We start from the raw sequence: 19006 nt of genomic DNA, 5'->3' as shown, positions 1-19006 counted from the left end.
CTTCATCTTTTCGTGCAACTCGGATTCGTACGCTGCATGGATCAATGAACCCACTACTTCAAGCGCCAGGAAGTGGACACCAGTCACGCGCTCTTGGTCACTTTGCAACAATTTCAGCGACTGATGGACCTCATGATGGGTAACACAACAGGGAGAAGGAAGGTACATCAAACATAGCCAGTTTTCTCACTTGCCGTATGAACAATCGTGGTGCGCGCTGCATCAACTTTGCTGATGGTGTTGTCACCTTTTCCGGTTTCACAACGACGTGCTTTGCTGCCATCTTTGCATACGAAATTGACAACGATGCATGATGCTGAACTAAATGATCGAGATGATGTAAGTCTTTTGATTGATTATTACTTACTATTAATCCACTAGGGCAGTTTTCCTCTAATAAATGAGGAAAAGTCCTTGATACGACGCCAAGAACTCTACCAAGAAAATTGAATATTTAATCTTCATTTATTTTTAATATCTTACAAGATAATAGCTAATATATTTACATTAACGATCATATTATCAGTAGATATTTGATTAGTCTTTTATTTTCCAAGTTATATAAGTTGATCAAAAGGTATAAATACTTTAGATGATATTAGGGGTCGCAATGTGACGGGACGGGTCGAGTCAAGGTTCTGACCCGTAGACTCGTGGTGGGTCAAGAAAACACTAAGCCGACCCGACCCATTCAACCCGACAGGTCAAAACTCGGGTTGACGGGTTAAGACTGATTTCGATGTGGTGATGAAGGAAGTGTCATTCAACCTGCACTTGAGTACTGGAAGTGCAAAACTTATTACACAGCTCTCAATTATGATGGCATGCACATTCCTAGCAGTGCTAGCAACATCTACTTTGTGTGCGATCATTCTCAAAGGTAAAGGGTGTTGTGCCATCAGAAAAAAATTACTTGGGCTCATATGCATTAAAGAAAACATAATGGTTAAAGTAGTGTGGTTGAAAATCGACTTCCCCACAGACCCCTAATCCTTTTCCCTTTTTCGTTTCTTTTCACTTCTTTCTTCTTATTTCTTTTTTCTGCAATTGTTTATTCTTTTCTCAATTCCTTTTTCGTCTTTTATCAAATCTTGTCTCTTACTGCCACTCTCTAAGCCTCTATTGTCCGTTCTCATTGTACTATTGCTACTTCTTTTCTCCTTATATTGCTTACAGCTTACTTATCTTATTCACTTGAGTATAAAATATGATCTCACAATAAAAAGAACATGACGGTATTCTAGTATGTTATAGTTCTATAGCAGATATATTTACAACAACATCTTTAATATAATGATGCTACTCAAGAAGATAATTGACTACTTAAATACCAGTACCTCATACATATTATTCATATACACGGGTCACAACGGGTTAACGGGTCGGGTCAAGGGGTGGGTCAGAAAAGCATCAATGCAACCTGTTGACCTGTCCTTGACCCGCAGGTCGATTTTGAACCATGGGTCAGATTGCAACCCCAAGATGATATATAGAAGAAGATTAAAAATCATAGTAAAGACAATAATCATCTTTACTACATATTTACTCTTAATTATCCCTCTGTCGTAGTAAAAATGACCGGCCTTTAATTATCCCGTTTTGGCGGCGCAACACTTTTGCCAGGCAGCAAACAATTACAACAGAATTCCGCTGCGCTAAAATACGTTGACAACATATAAACGAACACACAAGCAACGAGTAGAAGGCGTGATTCGACAGCATCGTAATTGTATCGTATTATATGGTTGTATCATATGGCAAGCGCCGAGGCACTTTATTAGCTAAAGATTATAAATAGCCACGCTATCACAAGCTATAAAAAGTATCTTTTAACAACCCTCTATCCTCTGATTACCCTTTGTTCTTATCCTTTCTCATTGGATACGGATCCACCCGCCAAAAAGCGACTCGACACGTCTTCTTTTGTCCCCTGGCTACGCTACTTCGGCCAAAAGCGTTTGACATACTGTAAACGGTTACAAAAAAAAGGAGAAAATTCACAATAAAAAACGCATCATATATGAAGCTGATATAGATTATCCGATCTACCTGATTCGAACAGGTGACCTAGAGATTACAATACACTACAGTCTCCCGCTCTACCAACTGAGCTAAGATCGGATCGTTGTGTCCTCGCTATTGTATGCTAATGATGTTGCTATCATTGCCGCAGCTGACGATATGGTTTGCTTTCTTCGAGTTACTGAGCAACAACATTCACAAGATCTGGGGTATCGATGGCATCCTGCCAAATGCGCGGTAATCGGCCCACCACCACCACGAACAACATACGACGACATTACTGACGAGCTTACTGTGCTAGAACACCGAGAACCGCCAGCCTAGCATACAAGCTCTACAACACCCCCATTTCATTTGTCGCCAACTTTAAATACCTAGGCGTACCTTTCAACCAGGAGGGCCTAGATAGAACATTCCTGGTGTCACAAAGGACGCAACTAGCCACAGGTGCTATAGCTACCCTACAAAGTCTCGGTATTCACCAATATGCGCTTGGTATCTGGGCAGCTCTACGCTCGTACCGCACTTTTGCAAGACCAGTGCTCGAATATGGCCTGGCCATAGCCGGTGTCAATGCTGCGGAAATCGAGAAAATCGAGACAGCACAAAAAAGCTGTATCAAGTTGGCGCTTAACCGTAAAGCAACGCGACAAATGCCAACAATCGTGCCTATGGTTGGCTGACCTGCCGTCGATGTGTATTCGTATTCATATGTTGCAGCTCAAGTTTGCAGCCCGTCTTCAAGAACTGCCAACCACAGCAATGTTACGGTGTGTTGAGCTGACACATTTGCGACACACACACCCTGACAAGCAATGGTTATCGCTGACAACGTGGAACCCGCTGTACTAATTGTACAAAAGGTTGAAAAACGAAAGAAACGAGGAAAATCCAGTAGGCTGCGCAATCCGAGAAAAAAGAGACGAGGAATTGGTTGTCCGCCAGGAAACCAAGAAAACGGTCCAGGTGCTCTGGTCATCTCAGATAGTAGATCCGATTCTCTATTTGCCAGCACATAGCCAAGATCGACATCGACTAGTAAAGTGGCGCACGTTCTGGCTGCCTCCCTTTCCTGAGCCATCCTGTAGGTGTAGAGAGACACAGGTTAAGCGCGACCATTTTGCTTCCTGTCCATTTATCCAAGAGCAACTCACTGCGCTCAAAGATGCTTTTGGTCCGATCCCTGCTCTTCCTCTGGATCAGCATATCGTCGACCACATCTTGAATTCACTACCATGTTCCGAAGCTAGCCTTCATATAGGCAAATGGCGATCAGCTTGGCCCGCGCTGATCTATTTCCTACGTGAAGTTGACTGTCTTTGTCACCCTGATGGCGAGAAGCCCTCAGCTTGCCATCACAGCCTGAGGCAACAACAACAACACAACAACAATAGCGTAGCACATCTTGCCGACTATTCACACCACACACACACACACACTTATCACACTTATCACACTTTGTATCCGACTCACTCTTGTCTTTTATTTTCTTTAGTAATCTTTTTCACTAGATAGAAATTATATTATATTTTGAGCCTCCTCCCCCTACAGCACTAACGCACTCATATTATTATAACTAGGGTTCCGCACGAGACGATTCCTACTGATTCTTTGAGGAAAATAAACAATATCTATAAATTTTACAGTAAACTGTAAATTTATAATATTTTATTATTCTGTCAAGTTAGGCTGCATCCAAGTATTCCTTGCCTAAAGGAGGGATTTGCTCACTACCGTTGCGCCACTTAGAGTGTTTTTTCAAACATAATGGTTGAAATTAATTCTAGTGGTTGAGAATTTTATAAGGTTTGAGAATTTGTTTTTTTACTTAATAAATAAAATAATATAATTATTTATAATTTATTTAAAATGATATTATTTATAGTTTTTTATATATTTATAATTTCACTAAAAACATAATACTAAGGGTTACCCTCCTGAGGGAATCGAATCGGTATCGTCCAAGTGAGGAATCAAATCGAATCGTCTTAGTAAGAATCGGTAGAATCGAAGAATCGAATCATATATATCATATGAAAGAGAAAAAAAATCTGTATCTTCGATTATAGTCAAAATGTAGCTGAATATAATAATAAATATGAACGCTATTTGGAAAGAAAGAAGACTTCAATGCTTGGTACAAATAGTAAGCTAAAAAAAAGCAATATATAAACTACTTCCAAAGAGCTGTAGCATTCCACTACTAAAGAATCAAACTGCATTTCAAAATTAAAAGGATGGATAGTGTTTTGTGTTTAGAGTAAGATATCGTTTTTTAAGTGTAGAAAAAAATACTACAACCCGTATTTTGTATGGCTGCACATGCGCGTGCATTTTATGTCTGATAGAAGGCAAGGGAGGAAGCGAATAACAGAAATGCACCATGCTCGAATTGTGTAAACTTAATCGACGGGTCAATTGAAAATGGCAACATAAATTTCATAGTAGTACGTTATGAATGAGCAGTGTAACGAGTGGCAAGGCATAGTACGTTATGAAAAACAGTGCTGTGAGCAGTGACGAACTGTGAAGCAATGATATCATATTATATTGGAGGAATTGAGCCACAACCGGTAGTACACACAGCTACTGTGTCTCTACGTGTGTATAGTGTCTCATGAAAGACAAAGGGTGAATGAGTAAGATACCATCACCCAACAGGACACAACAACAGCGGCACTAGTACCGCGCACTAACAAAAATAGCAGCCTCGCAAAAAGGGGAATATTCGCAGTTCATCAGCAACGTCAGCAACAGCACCAGATTTAGCAGCAGCAGGTTCAACAGCAATAACAGCAACAGAAGCAACAGGATGATGAAGACGAGTGAGCTGATCACACATCTGACCACTCAATGTCAACTTCAGCTCCGATTGCTTCTGCCATAGATAATATTCCAGAGGCGGCAAGATGATGATGCTGACCATCACGATCTATCTATATCGCTTTGGCAAAGATGAAAATGAACAATCTGAGCTTCATTCGGCGCAGCCAAAACAGATTGCGTTCTAACCTATACCATAACATCGTCAATGCAATGAATGTTGGAGACAATGACATGGCCAGTGTCGGACGCCGCGTCATATTGCCATCATCCTTTATTGGCTCACCAGTCACCAGACCACATGCAGCAAATCTACCAATATGCTATGAGCATTGTGCGTCGTTTTGGCTAGAGAGCTTGGTATTTTTGTAACATTTACGTGCAATTCACGCTGGCCAGAAATCCAATAATCCCTTTTACCTGGTCAGACCGCTTGAGATTGTCCTGTCTGCACGTGTTTTCGGGCTAAAGCTTATACAGCTCATGGTCGTCCTCACAAGAGATATCTTCCTGGGACAGTTATCACGAATGTGCACACCGTCGAGTTCCAAAGCGCGGCCTTCCACATGCACATATTTTTCTGTTACTTGCCGGTGACGACAAGCCAGTGACACCGGCACGCTACGATGCCATTGTTTCGCCTCAACTTCTAGATAGCAACCACCCAGCAAGAGCTGCTGTCGAACGGCACATGATACATGGCCCATGTGGCTTACTAAACTCCAGATCACCATGTATGGTTGACGGCAGATGCACAAAGTGACACCCTAAAGCGTGTCTGACGAAACAGAATGGAATGAAGATGAATATCCTGCCTACCGCAGAACAAAAACGGTATAAGCCTCGATGATCGATTTATAGTGCTGCACAATTTATATTTTTGTGTTAAAGACGACGCACACATCGACGTTGAAATTGCTCTTCCATTCAATCGATCAATATGTTTATAAATACGTTTACAAGGGCCATGTGCGCGCGTCAGCTGTATTAGTGCAGCGCCGAGCTAAAAACACCACTACCACCACCGCTACGAATAACGATAGACAGATAACTGATAAGATTTGCAACTACCTTGATGCACATTATGTCTTTGCTTCCGACGGCTGCTGGCAGTTGTGATCTCTTCCTCTTCACAAAGAGTACTCAGTGCATCAGCTTTTGGCCATCCACTTAGAAGATGAACAAACTGTTCAATTTGATGAGGATGATGCTCCTGGGAACGTGATCGAAGGCCGTGCCGTGAAATAACTTTGACAACATGGTATCAGTACAACCAAGAGAACCCAGACGACACCATTGCCGCTAACCTTCTTTACTCCAACTTCTCAGAGTAGTTTGTACTAGTTCAATGCACACGTCGCTGGAAAATACGTGAATGAGGTTTCGGTGCTACAATCAGTCGTGTCTATGCTGTTTCCCCCCGCGAAGTTGAGAAATTTCATCTTCGACTTTTGCTATATCATGTTTCCGGTGCTACCAGCTTTGAGTTTTTGCGAACAGTAGACGGTGAAATGATGCCATTTTTTCAGGCAGCAGCATGAAGACGTGGCCTGTTGACGGACAAGAAGAATGGCATCAATTCCTTGAACAAGCTCAAACGTACCAACGCCCTCATGCTCTTCGCCAGCTATTCGCAGTCATTGTGGCTTTCTGTCAACCCAAGGGCCGGCATAATTTATGGCTTCGTCACCGCGATAGCATGGTTGAAGACTTTCTGCGTACTGCCCGCATAGATCTAAACGACCCAAATTTACTCATCACAGATGCCATTTATGATCAAGGCCTTTTGGATTCTGAATCGGTACTTTCTGGATTATCAAGATCGCTTCTTAAATATGGTGGGTTTGTGCTTCCAGCCAACCCAAACGATAATGCCAACAACGAGCCTTTGTTAAAAATTCGTGAGCACCGTCGATATATCGAACAACTTGCATTGATGCGTGCTTCTCAACAAGACTTGAACGAGCATCAGCAATCTGTTTTTGATGCAGTCAATGCATCTTTACGCCAAGCGGCAAATCAGCCAAGGTGCATTTTGTGAATGGCCCTGGTGGTACTAGCAAGATATATCTTTTCTATGCACTTCTTCAACATGTTCGTCGTGACTGAGATATTGCGCTTGCTGTAGCTACAAGTGGTACTGCCGCTTTATTACTCGATGGTGGACGAACTGCACACTCAACGTTCAAAATAGTTTCAGAATATAACGAAATGACAGTGTGTAGCTTTACCCCATGCTCCGATACCGCGCAGCTTATACGTTTAGCAAGATCGATCATCTGGGATGAAGCATCCATGATCAGTAAAAATGTTATCGGGACTGTAAACAGGAGTATCCAAGATCTCATGAGACATGACGATCCCGCGCTTGCTGATGCTCCATTCGGTGGAAAAATCATGGACCTTGGTGGTGACTTTCACCAGGTATTCAACATTGTATCCTCTCTTCTACTTAGCATCCTTTTACTACTGAGCGGTAGTACTCACTGTGAAGTATCTGGATCAAACACAATAATAGGCCTGCCTTTCCTGTGATTTTAAATGCGTTGCGCTCGCAAATCGTACAGCAGTGTTTAAATCGCTCCTCTTTTGTCCCAATGTCCATCTAACACCTTAGAATCAACATGCGCGTCCAACAAGCTGCAAACACCAATGACGCAAACGAGCTTCGCGAGTTTGCACACTATAAACTTCGCATTGGTGATGATGCTGAGCTGCTGGTGCCAACTGCTGATGACAGAGTCCGGCTCCCAGATCGAATGCTCATGCCGCTTTACAACACGTACGAGCTCATAGAAGACATTTACGACAACCTCAACGCACCACGCGTGGATCGTGATTACCTCATCAGTCGCTCTATCTTGGCTCCAAAGAATGTCGACGTTACAGCAATCAATGATTTGATACTCGACCATTTCCCAGGCACTGTACACGAATTCTAGAGCGCTGATACAGTGGATGATCCGGAAGATCAAATAACATATCCACCAGAGCTTCTCAATGCAATATATCCATCCGACCTCCCACAACACTCGCTAAAACTCAAAGTCGGTTGCCCAGTCATGCTTTTGCTGAACTTGCACACCCAAGGTAGTCTCTGCAATGAAACACGGCTGATTGTACGCTCTTTCTAACGATATGTACTTGAAGCTAAAATAGCTACTGTGCCTCATGCGGGCAACATCATCATAATCCCCCGGAATAACACTAAACCATCACAAACACGCTCCCCCTGTTCGCCTGGCATTTGCAATGACCATCAATAAGGCACAGGGTCAGACTTTCAGCACTATTGGCCTCTACTTGTCTGAACCTCCTTTCACCCATGGTCTACTCTACATAGAAGCCTTGTCACGCGTCCGCACCCCTTCATCCATTAGAATCATGTTAGGTCCTGATAACTCAAGGATCTCGGGTGAGCAAGGCCAAAACACATGAAATGCTGTTTTTTATGGGTTCTTCTATAGTTTTTGATCGCCTATTCCCTTATACCTTCTAAATGATATCACCACATCATCTTTTTCTACACTTCTTTTCGCATTGCATTCTAAAATGGAGGTAGCTGAATATCAAACTTTGACGACTTCCTATGATAGACTACTTTTCAATGCACAATGAGCTCAATTTATATAGAAAACAGACAATAAGCATTCAATAGTGAAGTACCGATCCAACCTCGCTTCTTTCTATAGACAATCAATTGATGTTGGGCAGATCGGACTCCTCTTCTTTATTAAAAGCTTACGAGCTTAATTTTATTTTCAAAGATGCCATATTGATATCTATCTCCCAGCAATGCTACCGAGAAGATACCAAACTATCCTTGTTGATGAATACCAGCGAAACAAACTTACATTGTCTACGATACTGTGATTCCAATTCTTTTTGAATAGCAAAGTGGTCCATGTTGTCAATCACCGCGTTTATCATTATCGCCGGGCCAATTTACTTTTTACTGGCTGCTGAAGAATCCTGATCGGCGAGTATCAGTTACAAAAGTCTTGGAGCGTTATCGGTTACCCGTCAAACCATACCCGTTTGAACTAACAACTGCAATAGGCCAAAGTAATGATGTCTATCTTCATGAATGCACTCATATGCTGTTTATTTATCTTGCAATATAGGTCTGAATTAATGTCTCAATCCATAATAGCACCCAAAGTACTGATAATCAATTGTATATTTTAATGATATGCTCATTGAGATAATTGTCGCGTTGATAGTGTGCAAACGAGATAAACATGATCGATGTTGGCGCCCTGTAACCCAGCAAGTGTTAATTATGACAATAGATAGTGCGCAGAACCATGATAGAGGATTACACAAAAATATATTTTGTTGAATATAAGCTATGATTAAGTACACGATGTAGTTATTACTTGTATTTTTCTTGACGCTTAATCCTAGCCAACATTGCTGCAAGTGCACCACCTATACCGTTTCCATCTCGAGTAATCTGTAAAACGATGTATCAGCCTTATTTCTCTTTAGAGTACAAAAAAAGAAAAGCCAACGGTGTTACTTACGCCGATATTGATACGGTCGACGTTGGGCCCGTAAAAATCTCGTAAAGCCTCGCTAACACGATTAGGAAAGTTGGGATAGTGCTCATAAATCGTACCTTCGACGCCTTATTTTTTTACAAAAACAAAAGTCAATAAGACAATTAAACGATAATGATGAGCTAGACCCAAGGAGAAACCTACTGATGGTCAAGCCACAATCAAGGGCATCTCGTTTCTGAATCACAGCACTGATAGCGGCAGCAACCAAACGTGCAGCGCGTTGACCGACAAGTTCACAGATCTGTTTTATCACGCGCCGATCATCCAAAGTCGTAGAGGGAACATCCATAATGGATTCCATGATGTGTTTGGTATCGTCCAGTTCGGGAGTATCGTCGGATTCGATGGCGCTCATATAAGAAGCTTCAAAGCTGTAAGGCTTGTTAAGATCGTCGCTGTATTGGCCGTCGAACAAGACCCGCCGGTCTGCGAAATCTAGAAGGATGTTGCGCGCAATTTCGCCGAGATACAAGCCGGACACCAATTTCTCAAAGATATGAACACCTGGATTGACAGATTCTCGGTTCACACAATTATCGTACATGGTGCGCGGTAGATATTCTGGATTCAAGTCTCCAAAGGAGCCCCATTCGGTGTTGATGATCATCTCTGGTACGTCGTCGCCGCTGTCGCTTGGAAGTGGTTTGCTTGGATCCAAGCATTTTTGGACACGTGCCATCTTTTCCCAATAGGCTAGATTTGTAAAGTAGTATATAGTGATTTAGTGATCTTCACGTTCATGTGTGTATGTATTTGACCTTACCTGCATTGGTGCCGGTGCTGACGGTGCATGCGAGTAGCGTATCCAAGCTACGGTAGCTATGCGCCAAAAGACAACCAACTATTTTATGTTTAGACCATATTTAAAGTTAGTGCTAAGGCAAGGAGGGGTGGAAAGACGTAATGATGATGAAATACAGACCTGCACTGTTGCATGTCGCTTCTACGATCACTGGAATGTGGCGACGACGCAATCCTGTTTGCAACAGGTCGACAATGTTCTTATCATCGGCATTGGTCACCTGGAAATCCTTGGTCCATTGTATAATTGATGCTTTGTTAACGGGAACGAGATGACAAAGCCGAGCGCTATGGGTTCGTCATGGTTATCGGGTTTACCGACAAATGACAAGAAGGAGTCGACGGAGACGGCAAGATAGTCGATCAGTGCGTTGATGGAGCCCTTTTTAAGGTGCTGGTGAACAGGATACTTTTGTTGGCGTGTCGTAATTCGTCCTTTGCCGTGTAGTGTTACAAGATAAATTCTCACAGAGGATCCTGCATGATTCGTTTTCTTTAGCGACAACTATCCCACGTGATACCTTGGTAAGAATCAAAATACTGATATACACTTGCCACTCAATTCAAGCCCAATGTATTCGCCCACTTCCTGGCCGGTGGGGTGCCGTGTGATCCAAGATGGAAGCATTGGTACGTTTGTTTTGTCTTGCTTTAGACCGCGATCCATTTCTTGGCGCAGATAGCTTGCGATGGCTTTGAGCTTGTCGGTGGAGAGGTCGAATAATCCGATCAGGTCGTTCAAAGCCTCTTTTCGTTCATCCTCGCTCGAGCAGCAGCCTGCTTCTCGCTGAGATTCCATTTCGTGAAGTGTTGTATGTGTATTAGAAAGAAGAAAAAGAAAAAAGTTTAAAAAATCACAGAATAATGCAAGGCCAAAGAAAAGTCAGAGAACCGAATTTGGAACCCATGCAAACAGAGAGTAAATCCACTTCAAAATGCTCCGATTTATTTGTTGGGATTTGTTGAGTAATAAAGCGTGTAATTTATATACAAGAAATAGAACGGCACAATTCTAGTATAGTAAAGGAGTAAACGAGTTAGAGAGGAAGGAAGAAGACGGGTATTACTGCTGCTGTTGCACTTGTCGCTTGGCTGCCGAGGGACTACTACTACTACTACTACTACTACTACTACTACTACTACTACTACTACTGATCGCTGGATTTGCTGGGGTTGAACACCCAATTGCCGGCGTTGGGTGGATCGTACTTGTTCTTGAGCACGGATGCAAGCATGCGCTGGAGCGAGAACACCGTAGGCTGGTTCTCCTCCCACGTAAAGTACTTGGGCTGCCACTGAGCACCCTGTTCTTCGCGTTCCTTGCGCTCTGCCCGTTGCTTGTTTTCGATCTTGCTCTTCTCAGCACCTGCCGTCTGGGTGTCTCCTGCACGGATGGCTTCCGACACCTTTTGCCAGACACGACGGGACTCCATATCATCCTGCTCTTCCAACTCCTTGTCCTTCATCGATGCAGCCTTGCTCTCGCTGACGTTGATGAACGGCGACGATTGCTTCGTGCCATAGGGCGTGATCGTCGACTTGCCGCTCCACTGACCCTCGATCTTGTACAGATACTCTTTGGGGTTGCCGGCGTTCTTTTTGATGTAGCACTTGAAATGGTTCTTTTCGCCAGAAATCCAGCCACGCGACGAGAATTCGATCGTAGCATAAAAGCCAGTGGTAGACTGGATATATGAGTTACCCGTCAATTCGATATATGGTGCTACAGAAATCATTGTTATTTTTGTCAGTGTTAATGTTATCACATGCAATCAGCACACACAGAACATAGATCCTTACCTGCATACCAGATACCGTTCACGGTGAGCGGTGGGCTCGTGAGCAGATACGACTCATTGTCGCGGTTGTGTAGGGTCAGTAGACTCTGGCCCACTTGTTCACAGATCAAAGAAGTACTGGAGAAACGGGTTTTCTGTCCATTGTGGCCGTTCAAGCTCATCCCAGCCTTTTTGTTGTGGATATAGAAGCCTGTGATTGGCGGGTGATGCGACACTTGCTCGCACGTTACGTCAGTTTCGCCACAACCGTCGACGTCGCCCCACGTCATAAAGTACTGTTCGCCCAGCACTGGGTTGTATGGCTTCTTTTCCCACTCGCCTTCAGGCACACGGCTCGAGAATGATGCATTCAACGATGAGATGTACCACTTGACCATGGCGAGCATTCGCTGCATCTCATCATCGGATTCCGTGATGGCTGTGAAGAGCTCCGGGTGCTGAGTCCGATACTTACTGTGATGGTTCCGAATAGTGTAAGATCAGCTTTTCCACACTTGGCTATCACTGTTACCCCTTCACTTCTTCCTATCCCCATAACGATCAGCCAGGACCAGAAGCAAACTTACGAATACTCGATCAAGGACACAGGAGCAAGAAGGAAGGCGGGACAGGCCAGGGATGACAGGTCACCGGAAAAGGTTGCAAGTGATTTGAGGAACTGGTGGAAGGCACCCTTCTGTTCGGCAGGGATCTTGTCGACGTTGTTTACTTCACCTTCTGCGCGGGACATGTTTGTATATGCGTGTGTATGTGTGAGTGTGTGCTATGGTGTTTTAAAATGAAGAGGGGACCGTGTATAATGCGGAAAGATGCAAAGAAAAAAGGAAAAGAGGAAAAAGAAAGCTGCATCCGAAGAAGTCCGCTAGCGAGAATAAAAAAATATTTATACTGCCGTAAAGATTACGGTGCGGGCGGACCACCTTTGCGACTGTCTGATACTAACACTCGTACGTTACACAACCACAACCACAATCTCTCTATTCTATTCTATTCCACACGCACACACACACACTCTCTCTCTCACTGTCAAAGTGTGCAACCCAACGCTTTATTCTCGGTTTTGCTGCTGTTCTTTCTGATCTCCACTACTAGGTGATAGTGTGTCCTTGGGGACAGGCACAGGAGGTGTTGCGCGATTGACACGCTCGTCCTCTTCCGCTGCTGACAGTTGGAGCGTTCGTTCGGTATCGGGAAACTCGTCCTCGGGCGTCTTGGCGGCGGTGCTGCTGCTGCTGCCTGGCGGATCCGCCATTTCCAGGAGCCTAAGTGGGGTGTGTACGCATATACAAACAATCAGCTGACGCTTTCTTATTATAGAAACCCACAACATCGCTCTGTTGTGATGTTCCACTTACGTATCTATCGTTTGGCCGACATGCCCCTCGTTCGCTTGTAGAATCATGAAGCATACTTGTGGCTCCACATTCGGAAACATTGTGATAATCGATTGCAAGTTTTCATCAAACGCCCGTCGTGCTTCGGCAGCTCGTGGATCGGGAAGTGGTGGAAGAGGTCGAGGCGGCATTTGTGGTATGTTCTCGGGATGGCCTCCTGGCTGCTGCTGCTGCTGCTGCTGGTATGGCTGCGCGTACACTTGGCCGGGTTGGCCACCAAGCTGTAGTTGTTGCTGCTGCTGTTGTTGTTGCTGATAGTAATAAGGGTCGACTTCCCCATATTGTTGTTGCTGGTAATATCGCTGCGCATGTTCGTCATCGCTTCCACCGGGTGACCCTTCATTGAGTCCTTGGAATATTTTGCCAACAAAATTGAGCGGTTTTTGCATGGTTTTCTGTGCAAAAGTGCTCCCTTTTTCAATCAATGCTGCTGCCTTAACAGGGTCAATCAGCGGTTGTGGTTGTGCTCGTGGTGACCGTGATGGATGAACGGCATTGTCATAGTTTATCTTTTGTTTGTCTTGGGAGACACTGGGTCGTTCTAGTTTCAACTCGGCCATTGTACGCTCAATGTTCCTATGATTATTATTGATTTATTTTTAGCCACGACTACTTCCAGACAGGTTTCTTTTTTGAGTTTGCAACCTACGCATCAAATTCTTCCTTGGTGATAGATAGAGAGTTTGCATCCATGGTTTCAATAAATGTGATAGATCCCATCTATGGAGCCCCAATATGTCATTAGCAGAAACATTCGGTAGCGCTAGCAGAGAACACTGTGTACACGCGTCCTTACCAAATTTGTGAGGTAATAACCAGATTCTGATTGAAGATGCTCAGGATTCCTGAAGCGTGAAATGTATCTATTTTTTTTCAAACTTTCTGTTCAGAACAAAGAGTTCATGATCCTAGTCATTGTCAGAAAAGGGAGCCTATGTATGAATATAGATATCCTTACTGAACGTTGGATACAAGGCGTGGTGGATTTGCTCGAAGCACAACGTAGATTAGGATAGGCAGGAACTTGTCAGCGCCCCCTTCGCCATCAACATGTTTGATAAGCCCTACGATATGCGCATCAAGGATAACAGCAGCATTAGCCAAGACTAACTTTCTCTTGTTTCGCCCGCACATGCATTGCTGTGAATGTTTGTGGCTCAAAATTTACCAAAGATAACCTTGCAGCAGTTCAAGATACAAATCAGTTTATCTCGTGGTGCCTTGTAATTGTTGATTTTTAACAGTTCTATTGTCCATATCGAGTATCATTGTTTGTTAGAAAAGGGCCGATACAAACCCACATCCACCATCTCTTCCTCAGCCCTTCCGTCGTACCTGTCTCTGCAAAAGTCAAAAACGATTCATTGTGTGTAGTGTCGGGTATGTCGAGATGAACTTCACGAATCCATCTGAATATGCTAATCTTTTGTGAAAGAATCTCGTCTCTCTCTTTATCATCTGTCGTGCTCGGAGAAAACGTGCTGTAGCCATATAATATACATTAAATCGATTAGACAAACAATGGGCCCGAATCTTCCTTCCCCATCATTGCATTTCTAGCAGGTACTTACGCATGATAAAGTCGATTCATCACAAGTTTTTCCATGCCTTCCTTTGCATTTTCAAACTCTTGGTCCGAGACGTTTCGCCAAACTTCACATTCGCGCATTTTGACATAGATAAACTACGCAAGGAAAAATTAGCTGTCAATGAGTATCCCTTGCGTGAGTAAAGCTCACAACACTAGTGATTTGTATATCTGTACGACCTACATCCAAAAAGTCCTGGATAATCTTGATCTGTTCATTAACAGCCCAAGGACGACGGTCAAATGCTTGAAGAAAGCTACAATTACATGCGTTATCGACCATTTACACATAGTTGTCAAACAGCAAAACGCAAGTTTTTGAAAGACGTACCTTTTGAAGTAACGGGTGATAGGAACAGCGCCCCGACGTCTCATTTGCTCCAAGAATCTGTTAAAATCGAATGGTGTTTCCTGTCGTTCTCGGCCCTTTGTCTCCTCTGCTGTTCGCTTTATTTCTGCTAATGATGGTCGTCGAGTTGCACCCGTGTTTGTGGTCGAAGCACTGGAATCACTGACTGTCGAAGCACGCTTAGAGTCACCTACTATAAGCAAACGATTCACATACTCGGATCAGTATCTCTTCTTCTTTCATTTCCTCCCCATTTTTCCAAGTCAAGCAAACAGAACATAGCGCACCTGATACATTGTCAGCCCGGTCCTCCAGTTGTTCCTGCTGTTGTTTCTGTTCCTGTTGCTGCTCTCCTCCTCCTCCTCCTCCTTCTTCTTCTTCATTATCTTTGTCCTTATCCTTATCGTCGTCAAACTGGTTGAAAATATGTTGCAATTCTGCATCGTTTCGTTTTTCCTGACCCTCATTAGTGCCACGGCTTTCTGGTCTTTTCAAGTTAAGGAGTGTTTGGAAAAAAGACGATTTAAAGTTAGCAACCTCATATTATGTATATATGCAGGTCCTTTTCTTTCTTATCTCGCCTTTACTCTCTTTTTCCTTTCCACAAACCTTGAAGACGGTGGCGTGTCTTCCAACAAAGCGTCCAATTCATCTTGATGGTCTTGTTGTAGAGCTGCTTTTTCATCCAATTCGTCCGTTTCAGCCATGGCACTGCTTTCCGAGTGTAACCCCACTTTCTCGTCAAACTCGTCGACAAGTTCATCCGGATCGGGTGGTGATTTATCGCTATTATTGTCATTTCTATTGTCTTTTATCTTTTTGTTTGCGTCCATTACAGTCCCCTTTTTCAAATGAGTTGTGTGTGTGTATGTGTATGTCTTTTTTACAAAGAAAGAAAGAGGTTCCAGGTCCCAAATAGTACTAAACTATAAGCCCGCCTCGCTTGGAGAGGCGGCATTTGAACATGCACATGATTCCAAGTGTTCTAAGGAGCAGGAGAATTCCCTTACATTCTAGCGAACTTTTTACTATACGAATTCAACCGTGACAGCTTTATAAGCTGAACAATAAAATTGTCTAGCAAACGTACGCTTTAATGAGCTAGTAGTAGTTTAGGGTCATATCAAATAATATCATTTCGTTCTCTGGGTGTACGGCGAAAAAGTCACCATCAGGCCTTTTTTTATTGCCAGCCAATATCGCGTGCTTATTAAACAATAATGTGTCAACTTATTAGCTTAAACAGATGGGCTCTACGTATCCGCGGAAAGACAGGAAGTCGATAGTACATCAAAGTCGTATCTGTCGTTTCTCAGTGGCTAAGGTAATGGAGCGAGAGGAGCTCTTCTGTTTCGCCTAATGGCTGCTTGGCAACGTTTCATTTATATTTATACTTCAGCAATTATCGCTATGGATCAGATTGGTAAATCTTTCATTGAATAGGCCCCTTCAGGCTGGCAAGTTTATCTTGCTTGAGCGTCCAAAGAATGATCAGGTGCTGGTAAATAACAAACAGCTTATGATATGATTCATGTATAATTGACAGTAGTGCTGAAAATGTATGGTTATATGCATATGAGCAGTACACATGATGGTATAAAACCGGTATTAAAGGGGATCTATATCCACCTCTAAATATAACAAAGGTGCGCCCGTAGCTTATTGTGCACACAGATTTGTTAGAAAAGCATCCTCCTCTTGTACATTATGCGACCCTATGTATTGAGCTTATCGGTAGGAATATTTGACCTACACTCATTATTATAAACCAGCGTTATTAATACAAACAAAAACTACAGCTGTAAAATTTTGGAAAAATACAAGATTCAAACGTTTCATCTGATAGCTACAAGCAGACAGTGTCGTACGCGACACAACATGTATGATGCAGACACAGACATCGCGAAGACGCGAGACGCATTAAAACCTCGTCGGCTTGTAATATACACAATGCGATACGAATTAAAAAAATGGATTAGACATTGAGCATAGGTTAAAAGCTAGCATTAGAAAGGGGAAGATAAAGTCCAATTACTGTATCAAGAGCTTAGATGACCTCACAAAGAAAGAAGCATCAAGTTTTATTGTTAAAAATGTAACTTTTCACTAACGCAAAAATCCAACATTATAATTTTGGCTCGCCACCATCACTTCCACCTATCACCAGTCGCATAAAGAGGGTAAAGGTGGTGAGTGAGCTTGTAAAGTGGCTTTATTACCCATAAGTAAATCCAACTCGTAATGTCGTGTATGATGCAACCGCACCAAGCGTACGCGATGTCTTCTCTCGCGTATAATGCAACTGCAAACGTTGAGAAAAGGCGAAAAGCAATACAAAAGACTCGAGGTTGATGAAATGTAGTATACACGACAGCTTAATAGCAAAATAATTAGATAACATACAGACTATATAACAGACATATATAGAAAAGAAGAATCAACCAACTCACATTACCTAGACAATAATTAAATCAGTCCAAAAAAATGCCAAGCATGATGTAAGCACACATGTTGAGGAGGCACCGATATAAGCCCCAGAAAGAAGCTGGTCTAGAGTGGTATTCAATCTCATTTCAATAAGTGCGAATATTTGCACGAGTCGAAAAGTTCAAACGATGTAGACAACCTTGATCATTAAGCGAAGCATCTACCCGTCTGCAGCGACAAACACGGGCTCGACGTGTCGCTGAGAAAATTGAGCGATCAATCCAGGATTGCCGAAATGCTTGGTGCAACCACCTACAGTGGCAACATGATGGCAAAGAGCTCTCTTACCGGAGCACCTCAAAACTGTATCGGTGCAACCGTAAGCATATATGAAGAGTGATTGAGCAAGTATGCTCTTCAAGACATCAAAACTTTATATGTACCACTTGACATATCTAAAACATAGTATAGAATCATCACTGTCCATCGCTGCATGTCTTTTCTTCAAACAGCAAAAGTTTGATTGCGACCTACTACACGATGATTATCGTCTTGCAGAGTGGCTTCATGACCATTTATAGAATTACAGCATTAAGCGTGGATCATTGGGTATAATATTGTGTTACTAATGAGCAACATCGGTTTCTTTAATATTTGAAGCTTTCCAAGGGAAAAAGAGCTATTTAGAGCATGGTAAAGCTTGTTATTTTCAGGTAGTAATTTGAGCTACTCAGACGAATTCAATGTGCTCAGAGCAGTGATTCGCAGCTTATTTAGCTGCCAACGTCTTACGCATTAGCATTTTTTAAAATCCATATCGAAGTGAACGATACTGATTTTGATCTTTTATGGTGTGTAGTGATTTTTCTCCAACTTGAAGAGTAAATATACTTACTTTTTATTATCAACACTTTGTCTTGACGTACCCGTCGGATAAAGTAGGATTACACACCACATCGCAAGCTAAATATATAACAAAATGGAACTAGGACCTTTCTTTTGAAAAAGATAAGTTGACAGCAAGTTTTTCTTTTCCGAGTTCTCAGCTAATAAACGCTTTGATATTTTTTCCAGGATAGGTTGTCAGAACTCAAGGCCGCCAGGATTACATTCCACTTTAGCTCAAATGTAGATTTTTTTTAATGGAAGACTTAGTGACCTTGTGTAGTTGGTCTCTTCCTTGCTGTACAATTAGGGGTACCACAGCTGAAAGAATCCCATATAATGGGACATAAGTA

At 42.8% G+C, this 19006-nt stretch overlaps 4 protein-coding genes and 1 non-coding gene across 5 annotated transcripts; 1 reads left to right on the top strand and 4 right to left on the bottom strand.

Annotated features, from left to right (window-relative positions):
- Positions 1-2039: 2039 nt before the first annotated feature.
- On the bottom strand, positions 2040-2121 carry BDB00DRAFT_t44. The gene has a single exon. It is a non-coding gene; the product is annotated as a tRNA-Tyr (tRNA).
- A 6757-nt stretch (positions 2122-8878) lies between these two features.
- BDB00DRAFT_928036 (uncharacterized protein) lies at positions 8879-11010 on the bottom strand (the record flags this gene model as incomplete). Its single annotated transcript, XM_053128911.1, has 7 exons — positions 8879-9301; positions 9372-9475; positions 9552-10103; positions 10174-10251; positions 10333-10464; positions 10530-10688; positions 10770-11010. The coding sequence occupies 7 exons, from the start codon at positions 11008-11010 to the stop codon at positions 9221-9223; spliced, it is 1347 nt and encodes a 448-aa protein (XP_052980852.1). The 3' UTR covers positions 8879-9220.
- Positions 11011-11359: 349 nt separating this feature from the next.
- Positions 11360-12396, bottom strand: BDB00DRAFT_761516 (uncharacterized protein; the record flags this gene model as incomplete). The annotated part of the gene is made up of 2 exons (XM_053119276.1): positions 11360-11934; positions 12012-12396. 2 exons carry the CDS (start codon positions 12394-12396, stop codon positions 11360-11362), a joined length of 960 nt encoding a protein of 319 aa, XP_052980851.1.
- A 500-nt stretch (positions 12397-12896) lies between these two features.
- On the bottom strand, positions 12897-15677 carry BDB00DRAFT_295429 (uncharacterized protein). Its single transcript, XM_053116825.1, has 11 exons — positions 15629-15677; positions 15324-15534; positions 15177-15249; positions 14976-15088; positions 14740-14885; positions 14573-14650; positions 14363-14468; positions 14201-14282; positions 14054-14124; positions 13366-13980; positions 12897-13272 (listed from the first exon to the last, which is right to left on the bottom strand). The coding sequence occupies exons 2-11, from the start codon at positions 15365-15367 to the stop codon at positions 13059-13061; spliced, it is 1542 nt and encodes a 513-aa protein (XP_052980850.1). The 5' UTR covers positions 15368-15534; positions 15629-15677; the 3' UTR covers positions 12897-13058.
- A 38-nt stretch (positions 15678-15715) lies between these two features.
- BDB00DRAFT_817406 (uncharacterized protein) lies at positions 15716-16423 on the top strand. The gene is made up of 2 exons (XM_053123063.1): positions 15716-15836; positions 15901-16423. The coding sequence occupies exons 1-2, from the start codon at positions 15768-15770 to the stop codon at positions 16258-16260; spliced, it is 429 nt and encodes a 142-aa protein (XP_052980849.1). The 5' UTR covers positions 15716-15767; the 3' UTR covers positions 16261-16423.
- The last annotated feature ends 2583 nt before the right edge of the window (positions 16424-19006 follow it).

The sequence above is a fragment of the Zychaea mexicana genome, assembly GCF_025766255.1.
Source record: "Zychaea mexicana strain RSA 1403 chromosome Unknown BDB00scaffold_26, whole genome shotgun sequence".
NCBI classification, from domain to species: Eukaryota; Fungi; Mucoromycota; class Mucoromycetes; order Mucorales; family Lichtheimiaceae; genus Zychaea; species Zychaea mexicana.
Note: the sequence above shows the minus strand (reverse complement) of the source record. Positions and strands in the feature narration are given on the sequence as shown.